We start from the raw sequence: 16,537 nt of genomic DNA, 5'->3' as shown, positions 1-16,537 counted from the left end.
AATACTTATCCTAACGTCACGTATTAAAGTCTGCAGAAAATCATGGCCGTACAGGAAGGGAAAAAACAACGTAACAGGAAAGGTTTCAGTTACTGGGGAGAAGGGCGAGCGAGTGGACTCGCCCTTCGCTTGGCCGTGTATGTCAGCAGCCCTTATGAAGTACTGCATTTTATTTTGCCCGTTTATATACTGATGGGTTGAGCCTTGCCTAATAAGGCTTTATCATGTTGCTCGCAGCAAGGACAAATCTACTGTTATATTGCAGATCTGCCTTTAAATTTACAGTGATTCCAGATTGACTTAGCCCCTCACCCATCCCTTTCGTTCTCTTAGAAAAACAACGTCCCTATTCATTAGGTTGCGCAGCACGTGACTCATCAAAAGTTAAGGGTCATTTGAAACCGGCGTCATATTAGTCACAAAGCAACGTCGCCAAATTAGATATGTTTGGAAGAAATTTGGAGCTTATCACATGTTCTTCCTTTGATGCGAAAATGGGTTTGATCTGTTACTTCTGAATGAATACAGAGACTTGATTATATAGAATGTTTTCTATATAAATGTATATGAAGTGTATAAATGATGTATATAAAAATGGCAGATGAATTTGTTTCTACTTTTCAACCTATCACCTGACTACTTTCGCTGAACACAAACACACATATATATGGTGCGTTTCGGCCAAGTGGCTATCATCTGTGGTACTTGGTAGGGGAACTGTGTTTCAAGCGCACAGCACTTGAGAGAGCCTGACGCGTTCTTCTTGACAAATTATTTCTGAACTGCTCCAGCATGGCTGCCTAACGTGTGGCTGCCTTGTTTGTGTATCGAACATAAAGTTCCGAATGGAAATATGTATATGGGCATTACTATCGCATCCCCTAGCAGATAAGTTATTATTCAATCGTTATTGTGCATTTCTCATATAAATAAATACATGAATAGTTCTGAGTACGACGCAGTGATGAAGACAATGAGTTTTCATTTAACGTTACTCGGGGAGGAGTATGTCTGTTCACACAAAAGAATTGTCCACTTCTGCTGCCGTACGAATCCGTAAAATTCTATTGGCGTATAGAATTAGGTTTTCTTCACAAATATCTGCATTTCTTTTTTAATTTCAGTTATGTGCAGCGTGCACTCTAAGAGATGTTTTGTCATGTCCTTCAATTATTGATCTCACAGGTAGTAGCTGGTATAAACTACCGAATCAAGTTCAAGATAACTGAATCGACCTGCAGAATTACGGAGGTTTACAGCAAGACGACATGTGTACCCAAGTCACGAGAGGTAAGCGAATTTTTAACTCTGATTGGCTTTGATCACGAAAATACCAGAAGATCCCGCGCATTATGGCAATCGATTTCATGCGAAATGGTCAGCGAGCCGCTGCAAATGCGGCACTTTTGAACCAAGTCTGACGTGCTGAATCGATGTTTTTGTGCAATTGAAGTGCTGAGCTTATAGTGGGTTTATCAGGCACGTTGTCTACACCGACGTCTAAACGGTAGCTCGTTTTAGAACTTTTGAGAGCAGTTTTTTTTTTGTCACACCTGAACTTTTTTTCTGCCAGCTTCCCTTCAAGTAGCACACGTCACTGTTTGTGCCTTGCACAATGGGAGTTGTACACCGGCTTACTTTTTCCTGGGGCACGTCCACATTGGGCAAGCTGGTCGTTGCCTCAATGTAAAGTTGTCGGAATGAAAGGGCTCATTGGACGGCAATGCGTACTCGCACGTTGCTCGACAGAGAGAGAGAGAGAAACTTTATTTGCGTATAACGCGGAGCAAAGCAAATGGTCGGGCCCCTATTCCAGGGCTCCGCTGGCCCTTGCCATCTTCTCTGCCCGTTGGATCAGACAAAGCTGATCATCAAAGGCCGAGCTGGACAGCAGTGCCTCCCATTTTTCCTCTGTGTTATTCATGTTGTGGTGTTCTTCGTTGTGAAGTGTACACTCCCATGTAATGTGAAACAGAGTTGGTGGGGCCCCGCACCACGGACATATATCTCTGTATGCTGTGGGGTAGAATACATGTAGCCTGTGTAAGTTCGTGTATGTGTTTGTCTGGAGTCTGCGTAACGCCGCAGATTCCATTGCTGTGAGGTTCTTATGCGGTGCTGGATAGAGTTTTCTATTCTCCCTGTAATACTGAAGAATTGTAGCAAAATTAGGGTCTAGGGGCGTTGGGTCCTCTATTGCAGTGTGCAAGGAAGCTCGGTGATTTGTGAAGCCTCGAGCCGCCTCATCCGCAAACTGCTCGACAATGTGCACAAAAACGGATGCACCCCAACTTCCGTGACACCATATGTATTTTCACGCATAACAGTCAAGCTACTAGAGAAATTGTTGGAAAGAAGGTGACTTTTAAGCGCTCATTTTTCTTTGTTAGACACAATATTAATGAGAACTAACAGACAATAATTCCAAGGAAAGTATATGGGTGTTATTTCTAGTAATTAGGATATAAATGTGAAGAAATCAAAGAAGGCGAGAAGATAACTTGCCGCCGGCAGGGACCGAACCAGCCACCTTCGAATAACGCGTCCGATGCTCTACCACTGAGCTACGGCGGCGGTCATCCGCCCGTACACTTTGTGGGGTATATATGTACAGGGGTGGTCAAAAGTTCCTAGGCCGCAACGCCCGGCTGAGCGCTCTCATCGGGGCGCTCTCATCGCAATCACGCCTTGGCGCCCGCTGGCGTCGAGCGTGTGCGTGAAGGGGGAGGGGCACCCCTCTCCATTTCTTGCTCTCCTTGATAAGAAAGCGACGTATAAACTTGGTGCGTCATGTTCCCTCACTGTCTGCTCGTCGATGTTTTACTACTGTGCAGCGTGTAGCGAGGCGGCAGTCTTCCAGAAAACTGACGCATCACGATTGCGGCCACATTTAGCTAGGCACCACATACATTACCGTGGTTTTCGGCTTCCTGGAAAACAATGTCGTGCGTTTAACTTTCCATTGGCACTGCGGTGGTTCTATCAGCCGTCTTCGCAGGCCATTTCGCTGCATACGAGCTTGGTCGGAGCCCGAAATGTATTCAGAAGAGCTTGTGTTGGGGCTAGGTAGAACATCTTAGTGGAATAAGCAGCGCTGCACAGTAGTAGTTTATACCTAGGTTCCTTATGAAGGAGAGCAACAAAGAGAGAGGGGGATACACCCCCCTCCCCTTCCACGCACACGCTGGACGCCAGCGTGCGCCAAGGCGCGATTGCGATGGCAGCGCCCCGGTAGTAGCGAGCCGCTGCTCCGCGGCCGGGCGTTGCGGCCTGGGAACTTTTGACCACCCCTGTACATTTAAATCTAGGAGTGTTAGTGAGCGCCGATCGCAGGCATGGCGGCGAGTGTGGAACACTATTTTTCTGCCTCTTGGCGTCACGTACCACATGATCGTTTTTACGAGCCGGCAGCTGACCAATAATCCCTCGCATACTACCTGAATATATCAAGTCTGCCAGAACGAGACCCTCGCTATGAATGAAGGAAAGAAGATGACTTTTAAGGGCTAGTTTTTCTTTGTTCAAGATGATTTCATCACATAGTAAAAAAGTGTATATGATATCATTTTTGTAACCGTTTCTAATCTTCACAGAAGCATATGTTTCAGTTTCCTTTCGGCTATGAATGATGTAAGATCACGTGATACTTGGTGAAGGTTTAAATAGCGAATCTTCTTTCAAATATAGTTAGTTGTGCGAAAGCGCTCTGTGGTGTGTCGCACATTTATTTTGTCCTTGATTTTGCGCCGCCAGTTTCAAATATGTATAAGCAATTCCAACTTGCCCAGACATCACTTCTCCTGCTGTTTGTTCTCGTACTTTGTCTGAGGACTTTGTCGCACGACTGTTTCCTCGCCCGTTAAAAATAAGTTTGGCGACAGTCAAGGAGACGGCAGCAGTATTACACTGTACTCGTGTATTTTGCCGTCGTTCGCTCGCAAGGCTACTAGTACAGCTCATACGCTTTTACGGCAAGTGTCAGAGTGCATAAGACAACTTCAGTTAGGCATGCTCTGCTGGTGAATATAAATTGCCACACCTAGAAGAAAAGCGCAGATGTACACGGCAGTGAAATCCCTTCTTCTGGAACATTTTGAGCACCTGGTATAGAGAAACATTGAAAAATTGCCGATGATTTTTAAGATAAAATATTTTCCTTTGATCCTATTCGTTTACCTTTTCTTTCCAGAACGTCAAGGACGTCTGTACTGCCGGTGTCGTTGATCCTGCAACGAAGAAGGAGCCCGAACTTCTCTCATTCACCTGCGAAGGATCTTCTGCTTCCCATTAAAAACTGAATTATGTTTGAGATTCTTGTGACTGTTCATTATATTTTAGCAGTTTTCACTACAACATACCACGTGGAACGGAAAATAAATGTTTTAGCAAGTTCCGTCACCTCAGTACGTTACACGCGTTGTTCGTACTGCGTGTTTGTTCTGTTGACTTTACTGCAGGCAAAGTTATTTGGAACAGTGATAATGGCTTTACGCTTATTTCCTGAGTATTTATGACTGGTGCAGTTTAATGTCGTTTAGTGTAGGGCAGATTAGTACAGCAATGTATTCAAGATTTGCCTGTCGTATTTGGCAGGCTGATCCTGACGAATAGCAGAGCAAGTCATCCAAAAGACGCTGAACATTGCATGATTACTTGAGTAACATGGTGGAGGTTCCCTGTGTTACCGTCTCTCCTGGTAGAGGCGTCACTCAATGTTGCAACATTGCACGCAGAATATGAACACGTGTACGACAATTTTATTGTATTCCCGACCATCCCTAATCGTCCAGATCACTTTCCATGAAGAGATTAGTACTGCTGAATGTAGCTGGCAACTTTAGCATCGTGTTTCAGGTCGTCTACGATTCAGAGCCTCCATGCGCAACGAGGCGACATGTCCAACGAAAGTGAAGTTCTAAAGTGTCGCTAGAAAAATGGCGGCGACGAAATGCCAAAAGAAACGTGAATATACATTTCTCGGGAGAAAGCCCGTGTAGCATGGTGAATTGACTGTCCACTGTCCCTCCTGCGAAACATAAGTGGTGCAGGCCGGGTCTCCCTAACGGCCCTCTCACGTTCTGTCCACTGTCCCATCAACACACTCCTGGGTCTCTTTCTTGTCGTCATGCATGGCTTAGATGGGCAGCACAGGAGCAGATAGCCAATCCGCTAAATGACCAAAAGGGATAGCTCCCATTTTCGGGCTCGAATCGCGTACTGCCAATTACTCCCCTTGCGGTGAACAGCTTAAAAACCAAACTAAAAAAAAGAACAAAAGCCGCGTACACATCAGGAGCACAGCGCATTTCTCCTGCTTCTTCAGCTCTTCACTCTCCTTCCCCGCATATGGCTTTCCGCGGCTTCGCATTCGCCAAGCGCTCGCGCCATGTCAGGGCGGTGTATGGTGGCCGGCCCGTCCCGTTTTACTGCTGCTAGATGTTGCTTTACGGAAATTGGTTGAACTAGACGATTGGGTTGGACCCCATAGTGTTCCCAACAGTCAGTATTGCCCGGTGACATGAATAACGGTCTCAAACTCCACTAGAAAGCGAAACTTGAGGCTAAACAGTGTTAACAGAGGCACCGATCTTGAATATAGGATTTTTAGGCATTTAGGCACAAACGCCGAATATAGGCATTTATAGGCACTACAAGAACACTATAAAAGCCCTGCTTAACCACTAATTGATGGTAATATATCAAAGTGGAGCGATAAGAGCGCGAGGAACGATATAGGCATTTGCACTCTAAAAAGAAGGGGGGGGGGGTGTAGCTTGAATCGAGCAATGGGTTACGTTGCTCTGCAGTGTACTAGAATTGGGCAGTGAGCTCCCTGCCGTACCCTGCGCCGCGCCGCCACGGCCCTCTCCGCGTCGACTGCTTGGGCGCCCGCCAGGGGCGCCGCCGCCAGTTTCTCCGGAAAAACTTTCTTGCTGGCTGTGAAGCGCTTCCATTGGTCGGGGTTACGCTGCTTACGCTGTAATTTGGGGGGATCAACAAACGCGGGGTTGGAGGCGGGGAGAGGGCCACCACAAGGACACAACAAAGCTACTGTTTCCATTCGTGTATGGCCTGCAGCGCATGTTCACGCCAAATCATTCGTTTGAAGGACCTTTGTTTGCACGTGTTCCGCTTTGCTGCATTTATGCATGCTTGTTTTTCTGAAGGATCGGCATCTATGTCTATCCGCATATTACAACTGTGGCCCGCCGCTGCATCTGGACGGGAGGGACGCGCTTTTTACAGTATCCGGCAGTCGTACACATAGAGCATGCAGCGTACGTACAGAGAAATTTCTGAGGCAGTGTTCGACAACAAAAAACAGCTGGACCCAACGAAACTCAGAGTGACCGCAAAATCCCTCTTAGCCACTCTAAGAAAGTCACTCTAAAAAATGATAAAGAACTCTGGTACACGGCTGCTTGTTTCGGTATCGAAGTCCTAAGCACACACTCTAAGAAAAAAAAGAGTATGCGTGACTCTTTTCGGAGAGTTCTGTCTTGCCACGTATAGGACTCTCTTTAAATAGTCACGGTGACTCTCTTGGTGGGTCAGGGTCGGCTCGCTCTAGGAGAGTCCCCTGACCCTCTAGGAAGAGTGGAAAGACTCTCATCCGGAGGATCACGTTACCACTTATAGGGAGTCAGACAACTCTTGCCGGTAAGGCTCCTACGGGGGTCAAGGGACCCACACCGAAGCATCAAGCGACTCCACAAGAATGTTAAGCTACTCATTTGATCCTTGCTCTACTTTTGCGCGACTACTGTTGAAAATAGTGGAGTATTCATTTTAAGCAAGTCCAATAATACTTGCCGTTCTGCCCAGCGACTGTAAAAAAAGAATAGTTCAGTTTAGCATTATTTTAATAAAACTCGTCAAAACAACACATATTTTCCAGCAAAGTTATATAGAAAGCGCGAAAAGATGGTCTGCGATTTACAATTAAGAAGTTTCTGTATTCCTCATTTACATGCTTCTATGAGTATAGCCAACTAAAATGTGCGACTGTGATGTGCACAGTGCCATGGTGCCAAATGAACAGCAGAAATCGCCATCATGTTTCCATATTTATTCCTTGTGATTACGAATAAATAAAAAGTGGTGACGGCTTGAGGCATCAGACTTGTGGCTTGCTAGGTTGTCGCTCCTGTCCAGCGTGAGCACCATGAAAAACGGTATCTGAAAAGCAGAACGTGATATTATGATGAGAAAATGAAATTGCAGTAAGGTTTGCAAAACCTACACAATAAGTGGTTCACAGAGACATAATAAAGGCTAACAACAAAACAACAAAGCACATCCTCCGGCAGCCAAGGGTATGCCGTGAGCGGTTATTGACCGCATGTTTTACAAACGTAACCCATCCTTAAATACTCAGATAAACAGATGCGAGTACTAGGGCCCGAACGACACCCAGCGCGTGCGTACGCCGTCTACGTCGAGATCAGACATGTCATATGCTAGAATTAGCGCACATAACTCCCATAATCACGTACACTCACTCGATTCTGTTATAGCGCCCAACGTCATCGCTGTATGCAAACCACGAAAACAGCAAACAGAAATGAGGGAAAAGAGTGCACACCGGCGGCCGCAACAACGCGCGCCGTCGAAAGTCTAGAGCTTTTTTCACTTTACTGGCGAGGCGTGTCCAACTTGAATGACTACCGCGTACGTTCTGGAAGCCACCGTACTAGATCTGCACCTCAAACTACCGTCTTACACCATTAAAAACCATCACATGTAGTGCGTCTGAGCGTTCTGTACACAGGCTTTTTTTTCACATTCCCACGCGTGGAAGCACGCTGCACACTCAAGGTCGATGGAAATGTTATTATGAAGTAGACTAAAGTGCATCTCAAAACGACATCTTGCACCTTCAGTAGTGCAAACACGACGTGCGATCAGCAAGAAATGACCCTCGATAATTGTTTGCATCGCTTGCTTTATGGGAGCTAGTACAGCAACGCGCATAACGGTGGCAACTCGTTAACTGACAGCTTTAGTTGGGCATCCGCAACAGCCCCGTGGACACGGGCTACTGTTGGAAATGGCTGGCAGATTCCGCAGAGCTGTTGCAGACGCCCAGCTAAAGCTGTATAATTAGTACCTACGAAAGCAGTACACTCACCGTTAACTGGCGCCCGTTGTCGGTGTCCGCAGCTCTATGAATATTCCGTCCTCCAAGCGTCACTTCGTGCACGGAGCCGGCGTCAACACCACCGAAGACGCGCAACCAACGCAACCTCCAATAGACTGAGACGACTGAGAGAGGTGAGCGGCGCGCCACCGCGGCGCCAACCCCGTCTGCGTGGCCGAGCAACGCGCCACAACGGCGCCAAAGGGCAAGCGCGCGATATGTATGGCGTATACGGCGGCTCTTCCGTATACCGAAGCCAATCGAAACGCGCTTCAGGAGGGTCCAGTGACTCCTTCCCAAATGCGAACTCTTTTTCTCTGCCTGTACCTTCCAAAATGGGTCAGATGGACACCCGAAGAGAGTCACGGTTCCATGACCCTCTTTTTGACACTCTTTTTTCTTAGAGTGCAGAACAAGTGACATATGAAAAGGGTTGGATAGAGATGTAGAGAAAAAGGAAATTTAGGGGATGACTGAAGTAGCTGTCATTAGGAAGCGGGGGAGGCCCACAGGGATTGGGGTTCTTTTGGGATGCTCCAGTTAGATCGACGTTGTCATCAGCTGTTTATTGTTCGACCACGAGTGACCATGCATGCATTGTTAATCCATACTGTGACATGGTAAGCATTTGCGCATACATAGGCAGGGTTTTCTGTAAATGAAATCAGATTGTCAGCACGTGACGCTGTCGAGTGTTGGCGGTGCAATTCTGCGGGGTAATAAAAATGTACGCATGTAATGTCTGTTACTCGTTATGTGCTCATAATAACTGTGTATAGATGTTTTTTTCATTGGACCCGCAGTTATAGTACCAATATATATCGCCCACGGCTCCCACCAGTTTTGGTAACCAATTGAATGATCTAGGGTAAGGCGAGGCAAAATGATACGCGGGGCAAAACGTGACATTTTGACTTTGCCGCTTTGTACAGCTGATACAATAAGTACCTTTTCTTTGTTTCTCTATTTTAGCGATAGATGTCGGTAGTTTTCGACGTTTTTTGTGTAAAAGTTGATGATTGCTCACAGCGTTCGCGCGGGAAAAATTGAGTGGCTGATGTCAGTGTGTTTGTGACACACCAAAAAGGGGTGAAATTCTGCTCGGCCAAATTTTCAGTTCCGTGCATGAAGCTACTCCTGCCTCAGCACAACAACTTAAGTATTTATATTGTTAGTTTATGCTACTAGCTACATTCCACCAAAAGTTTAGTTCATTTGGTGCCGTGGGCGAAAGGGTAATTTTTTTTTAATTCGGGCATGTGAGAGGGGAGAAACGCGACAAAAGGCATTGAATTGCCTTAGAGAGTGTCTTATTAGGTGAACCATTTATTTACGCTCATTATATATAATATTTTTTGTTTAGGATGGTACGGACGTACAAGGAAATATCATCTAGAGTTTCCTGGGAGAAAAACAACATGAAAAATGCACTGAATTCTTCTCAGGAATTCCGGAGCAACACAACGTCAGGTTCTGTTTGGATTCAATGCGTGGAGTGCAAAGACTGGGCTCATAAAGACTGCGTGGAGGCCCACGGAGTGAATTTGAAGCGCTTCTACTGCAAGAACTCAAAGGTTAAAAATTTTTCACACTGTCTCGTTTTGCCTCACGCAGCGTCTCGTTTTTCCCTGCAGGTTCGGGCAAAATGAGGCATCTGGTGCATTTTTTTTTGTTTCTTTTTAAAATAAACTTTTGACCACTCGCAGCATCGCCATATTTATGTAGCACATACCTCGTACCCAAACGAAAGTCCTTATGAGAACGAATGAAATAAAATAAAATATTCGCTATTTTCAAATTTTCGTGGAATTTTGCCCCGCCTTACCCTACATCTGCAAATAAAAAAAAAATAAAAATTACGGTGCGGATACATTTATTACAAAGCCAAGTGATTCCGCCCCTTATTGATTCGCGAAAAGATAGATAGATAGACCAGCTCATATATGAGAAAGGAAATAAATAAAAAATGAGTCGTTGTTTATATTCGGCTTAGTAGGGCTCGAAAGGCGGGGGTGAAGTCGCTATGATCGCTACAGTGGCGAAAGGGCATTGTAAATCGTATCGATCAGCAGGAGAAAAAGAACTTGAACGCCCCCACCTACACTCAGGAGCATTCGTATTCATCATAGACGCTTAAACCATCGCCCCCACCCTCTGTAAATCAGTCACAACGACAACAATTTACTTCACAACTCACAGAAAAGTTGCATGAAAAGAAGTTTCGTGCGTTGTGCCGTAACTCGACTTTTCTTGCGCGCAAAACAGCAACGCGCGCTAGCCGCGCCCTGCAACCCGCCGGAAAGTTTCAGGTGACGCTGCGAGCCGCGCCACCTATCGGCGGCGGCATGAAGTACGTCACGCTCCGCCGCTCAGTGAGCGCACCACAAACTTCTAGAACACTGTAGTACTAAATGTATTTGCTCCTTCAGAGCAGAGACTTTCACCTTTGCGGACGTTTTAGCCTTGGCGCCTTCCTGCGGAAAGCGCCAGCGGAGAAACGCTTCTCCTCAACCACATGGTCTTGTGCGCGCGTGCATGCGCACGCCTAGTTACGTCGTGATTCCGTGCGGCGGAAAGCTGCCGCCCTCTGAGCTACGGGTATTATATTTCGCATCCTTTCGAGCTTTCGTATTCATTCGGCAGTCTTAGACTAGAGTGTACTACTTAGACTATCCAGCACTACCCGACCTCGGCCAGTGGCGTGCGATTAATTGTACCTAGGGAGCAATGCAAGCGTGACATTTATTATTTTGTTTTATTTGTACAGTAACGTATGTGCTTTTTTTTTTAATCGCTCGGCGTGCGCGCGATACGCCGCACACTTTTGGGTGTCTCGTGTTGTTACGTTTGTGCACGGTCTGTTTGTCATAAATACAATAAATCCTGCTTCACAAATCGGTCTTGTTTTTTTGAACAGCTTGGACTGTACACCAATAATGATTTTTTTCGGCTTTAACATACCTGACAAGTGCACGCGTTTTTAGTTTTGCACGGCCATTATGGGACTTATACAGCACGCAATATAAAAAGGCACCAAAATTTATTTATTCAACATTTTAGCAAACATGAAGCCACTGCACAGCGCATGCGTTAAAGTACGATAATATACAGGTTGTCCCACATAACTTGAGCGAAGACTTTGAAAATGAAAGGCGCTTCAGAGGCAGACTGAACCAAACGCATACTTCTCGCACTAGCCTATAGATACTGAGGCTATTTTTTGTTTTCCCCTAAACTAATTAGTTAATTATTTTAATTACTTAACTTTTTAATTATTGCCTGAAAACCCAAACTATGAACACTGAGCTGTAGAGCAATTTTAGAAACCACGGACTGAATTGTTTCCTGTACGATACGTCTCGCGCTGTTATTTTTTCCGCGTTGTAAAGAAAGCCCGCGAAATTTGAAAAGCCACGTGACGGACCGCGAGCGTACTGCTATAGTGCTGCGCTCAAGCGTGCAACCGGTGAACGAGGTCGCCTGCGGCTGCCAAGTGGAAGCGACGGGGGCTTTGAAAGTGGCCGATGTTTGGGCGTCCGTCTTTCGTTGAATGACGGTGCAAATGCACGCTGCTGGCCGAGCACTGCCGCGGTGATTAAGCGGTCACGACTGCGAGGGAAAAAAAACAGCAGTTTGATTCTGATTCATGTAGATAGGGCGAAACGCGACAGAACGATGAAGTGCCTCGACGGCTGCTGCAATTCGAGATTTCTCTCGCCGGTTCTACTCGCGCGGAGTCGCTCGGCGTCGCGTCATGGGAGAGGAGGTCGACGGAACGAGGTCTCCGGCCGTACTGTGGCTATCACGTGACCCTTTAATGGCTTTTGCAGGCTTTTCTCACGTCTTGGACCGTTAAACAATGCATATTGAATTTGAATTTGAATCGAGCCTCGACGAATCCCGTGCAGCTCATAGAACGCTCCGCCTCCGTTCTGTGGAACGCTTGCAAAATAGTAAGCTTTACCGGGCGTTTGTGGTGCGATCTTGTACGCGTTCCAAAATAAGCACGAAGGCGTGGCATTACATTCAGCCGCACGTGACCGCACGCGATTGGTAAATGCAGGGCTGTGACGTCTGTCGCGGTTCACACGGGCCATTCGCGTGCGGCTGGATGTAACGCCACGCCTCCGTGTTTATTTGGAATGCGTACAAGATCGCACCACAATGATCGCACCACAATGACGTCTTTTAATACTTGCTTTTTTTTTCGTCGTTCGCGTTTCTTGGGCGAGCGGCTGGGGCCGTGCTATCGCGCTCCCGTTTGAAAGTGGCCGCGCGCGCGCTTTGTTGACGCGTTCGTTTGTCGTTTGTGACCACGGTGTAAGAATATTCAGGTGTTGACACTGCGCGCGCCTAAGCGGCCAGATAATGTTCGGTCATGGGTCCGTTGAGCGGTGCGCCATCTAATGGCTTGAGGCGGAGAGCGCCCGCGAGTAGCCGAACCACGGTGGTGCTGCGTCATCGCCGCCGCGCTTGCCGTGCCCTCTCCTGTTATTCTCTCGATTTCGCCCCTCGACGCCGCTTGGCGGATGCACATTATCCAGCAAAAGGCAAAGAAAAAATGCATGTTATCAGCAGCATGCGCGTTGCTATGGAGACGACTGCCCCGCTTTTCGTAGCGCCCTCTAAGACGGCGCCGATGAAACTGCAAGTCATCTGATAAGAACCCGAACATTATCTGGACGCGCGTGGATTGCGGTTTCCCATGCGTTGGGGGAAGAGTGTCATCACCTGAGTATATTCTTACACCGTGTTTGTGACAAAGCAGCTGACATGCCGTACTCGAATGAGCAACGAGCGGATATGGAGAGGATATGAGCATCACGCGAAAACAGAAGGCAGGCAGTTAAGCTGTTTCAACACTGGCATCCAGGTACGCGGCCGAGCTCAATGACAATTGTGCGTACTTCTGAAACGCTGAAAGAGACTGCGACATTTACCACGAAACGGCATAAATCTTCAGTTTTGGGCGAGGAAGTGGAAAGGAATATCCTGTCCAAGTTTTCTGGAGACCCCCAGGCAAGTGTTCGTAGTGTGGGTGCTGAAGCCGTTGTCTCAAAATCTTCGGTGTGGAGAATACTAAAGAAGAGACAACCTCATCCCTATCACGTGCAGCTGCACCAAGCATTGGAGCCTCGCGACTTCCAGAATCGCACAGACATTGCAAACTGGATCCTAAGCAAGACCGAAGAAGACACAGGCTTCCTGAACAAGGTACTTTGGACCGACGAAGCTAACTTCTCGCGCAATGCTCAAGTGAACCTCCACAACGCTCACTATTGGAGTGACAAGAACCCTCACTGGGTTTAGCAGGCGCGTCACCAATATCAGTGGTCATTCAATGTGTGGTGTGGCATTTACGGTGGTGCTCTAAACGGACCTGCCTTCTTCGACAGCACACTTACAGGCGAACGATATGTCACGGATATCTTGGATGAACCACTTCAAAATTTTCTGTGCGAAGTTCCACTGGCTAGGATTAAAGATATCTGGTATCAGCATGATGAAGCTTCTGCGCACAGAAGCAGCAAAGCGTGCAATTGGCTGGATAAGGTTTTCCCGCAGCAGTGGATAGGGCGGCACGGGCCCATTGCTTGGCCAGCAAGGTCTCCAGATTTAAACCCCTTTGACTTTTTTCTTTGGGGGTACGTCGAGAGTCAGGTATACCAGGCACCAACCACAACATCAGGTAATCTAAAAGAAAAAATAGGACAAGTTTGAGACTCCATTCCCGAAACTATGGTCAAGAACGTCACGGAAAACCTGATAAAGAGATGCCACAGTTGTATTGCAGCAGATGGCGACCTCTTTGAACGTGTTGTGTAATCGCGGCTTAATTTTAAGAGCACCGATCACTTAAAACAAAAAAAGAAACGCCAGGCCTGCGCTGAAACCGCAGCACAGTCACAGCGAAAGCTGGAAGAGCGGCGTTTCTAGAGCCCGTTAAGCTCTCTTGAGACTACAATACAAGTACACTAGAAAGGTACCCACTACGCCATAAATCACAATTTTTGTGAAGTTGGGAAGCACCTACTAAGCCATTATTCGTCATTCTGCGGAGAAGCGAGGCACCAGCTACACGTCTGTAAGGCATTATGTGCACTTTGTTGACGCGACGACTGATGACGATGAAGAATTATGGCTCAGCCCTTTGTAATTAGTTGGAAGCTTTAAACGGCCCACCAGTTATGACGCCCGGTCGCCATTTGCCTCTCCCGTCATGCTGTATTACATACGTTGACGTGGGAGAGAGACGGGGGGGGGGGGGCGAAGAACTTTACTGAGACCCCGAGGAAATCGATCATGCGCTTATGGGCTTCCTTGGCAACAAATACAAGTGCACTTGCGAGGAACCCACTACGCTATAAATCATTGTAATTTTACTGAGACCCCGAGGAAGTGGATCATGCGCTTATTGGCTTCCTTGGCAACCAATACAAGTGCACTTGCGAGGAACCCACTACGCTATAAATCATTGTAATTTTTTAGAAGTAGGGCAGCAGGCACTGTGCCATTTTTTGTCATTCTACGGACAGCGTTGGTACCTGCTAAACGCATGTAAGGCATTATGCACACTTTGTTGATGCTGTGCCTGGTGACGATGAAGAATTATTGCAGAGCCCTTTGTAATGGGTTGGAAGCATTCAACAACCTACTCGTTGCGCAATTCGCATTGTGTGACGCCTGGTTACAGAAATTGATTGCGTTCTGCGACGCTTGGTGCTTATTTTACTCTTCTACCACGCTATATTGCATATGCTAATGTGGTTCCTTCCCGACATGAAGCCCGAATAGGGCCCTTTTGCAAAGCAGTTTCAAGCACCGGCATGGCTCAGAGGTTGAATACTGGGCTTCCACGCGGAGGGCCCAGGTTCGAACCTCGTTCCGTCCTGGAATTTTTTTTCTTATTTCAGTTTTTTTTTCTTATTTCGAGCGATACTGGTTACAGACACCGGCGGCGGCGGCGTACAACTACGGCGCCAAAAACGGCCGGTGAAATGATCTCATAACAGCTTTCGCTGTAAAAAAGTCTCCTCATGCCGTTCGCATACCACCGCCACCCGTGACAAGCTTCACGTCGTCGCCTCCTTTTACGCATCTCAAGTTCAATAGAGACAATAAAGCTTTTTTCTTGTTTTATTTATCCGTCTCGGACGCTTATCTCGGCAGCGCTCGGCCAGCAGCGAGCATTTGCACCGTCATTCAACGAAAGACGGACGCCCAAACATCGGCCACTTTCAAAGCACCCTGTCGCTTCCCCGTGGTAAAGTCCCTTGATATATAGAAAGTAGCGACACTCTCCTCCATATCCTCTCCCAAGTGTCCAACCCTCCTCTCCCAAGTGTCCAAACCGTATCCATCTCCTCTCCCAAACGACCACCGTGCGGGCGCCGGCCCTATAACCCGGCTCGCGCCACTTTCCTATCAAGAATGCTATGTCACGCAGATAACGCGCGCGTTTCCCAGGCGACGGCCCGTGAAGTGGGGAGGTGGAAGGCGGGAGAGGAGGGTTCTCGGCGTGGCGGCTCGGTTAAAAGGAGGACGGTACTTTCCCAAAAATATCCAGGGACTTTACCCCGTGGCAGCCGCGGGCGACCTCTTTCACCGGTTGCACGTTTGAGAGCAGCACTATAGCAGTGCGCTCGCGGTCCGTCACGTGGCCTCTTTTCAAATTTCGTGGCTTTCTTTACAACGCGGAAAAAATAACAGCGCGAGTCGTATCGTACAGGGAACAATTCAGTCCGTGGTTTCTAAAAGTGCTCTACAGCTCAGTGTTCATTTTTTGGCTTTTCAGCCAATAATTAAAATGTTAAGTAATTAAAAATAATTAACTAATTAGTTTAGGGGAAATAAAAAAATAGCCTGTGTGTCTATAGGGTAGTGCGAGAAGTAGACGTTTGGTTCAATTTGCCTTTGAAGTGCCTTTCATTTTCAATGTCTTGGCTCAAGTTATGTGGGACAACCTGTATAATTGCTGGCGTTTTACGTGTCAACACCACCATATGATTATGAGGCACGCCGTAGTGCGGGACTACGGATTAGTTTCGACCAACTGGGGTTCTTAAACGTGCACCTAAACATAAGCACACGGGTGTTTTTCGCATCTCGCCCCCATCGAAATGCGGCCGCCGTGGCCGGGAGTCGAACTCACACCCTCGAGCATAGTAACGCGACACCCAACGGTCAAGCTACCACGGTGGGTGAAAACACAAAGGGAAATGGGCAGCAAAGTTTCACCAAGCGTTTATTTCCCAGACTTAATTACAATAATCAGAAACGTTACACTGCGTCATAATTGCACATTTCTGAAACATAAGCCAATGACTTCTGTCATTTAAGCCACAATTCTCAATCACCTGCGATTTGAATTACTGATGTCATCACTGAGAATTACGA

The 16,537-nt window shown here is 47.1% G+C and overlaps 1 protein-coding gene across 2 annotated transcripts in view; it reads left to right on the top strand.

Moving 5' to 3' along the window:
* LOC119373470 (salivary cystatin-L) overlaps positions 1-4,311 on the top strand; it is a 42,695-nt gene extending 38,384 nt beyond the window's left edge. For both annotated transcript variants that reach the window (XM_037643504.2, XM_037643505.2), the window contains exons 3-4: positions 1,186-1,290; positions 4,190-4,311. In XM_037643504.2, coding sequence (XP_037499432.1) covers positions 1,186-1,290; positions 4,190-4,291 — 207 coding nt within the window. In that variant the 3' untranslated portion in view covers positions 4,292-4,311. The remainder of the gene's footprint in view (positions 1-1,185; positions 1,291-4,189) is intronic.
* Positions 4,312-16,537: the final 12,226 nt, after the last annotated feature.

Source organism: Rhipicephalus sanguineus, chromosome 11 (assembly GCF_013339695.2).
Source record: "Rhipicephalus sanguineus isolate Rsan-2018 chromosome 11, BIME_Rsan_1.4, whole genome shotgun sequence".
In the NCBI taxonomy this organism is placed as follows: domain Eukaryota; kingdom Metazoa; phylum Arthropoda; class Arachnida; order Ixodida; family Ixodidae; genus Rhipicephalus; species Rhipicephalus sanguineus.
The sequence above is the reverse complement of the archived record's forward strand: the minus strand, read 5'-3'. Positions and strand labels throughout refer to the sequence as shown.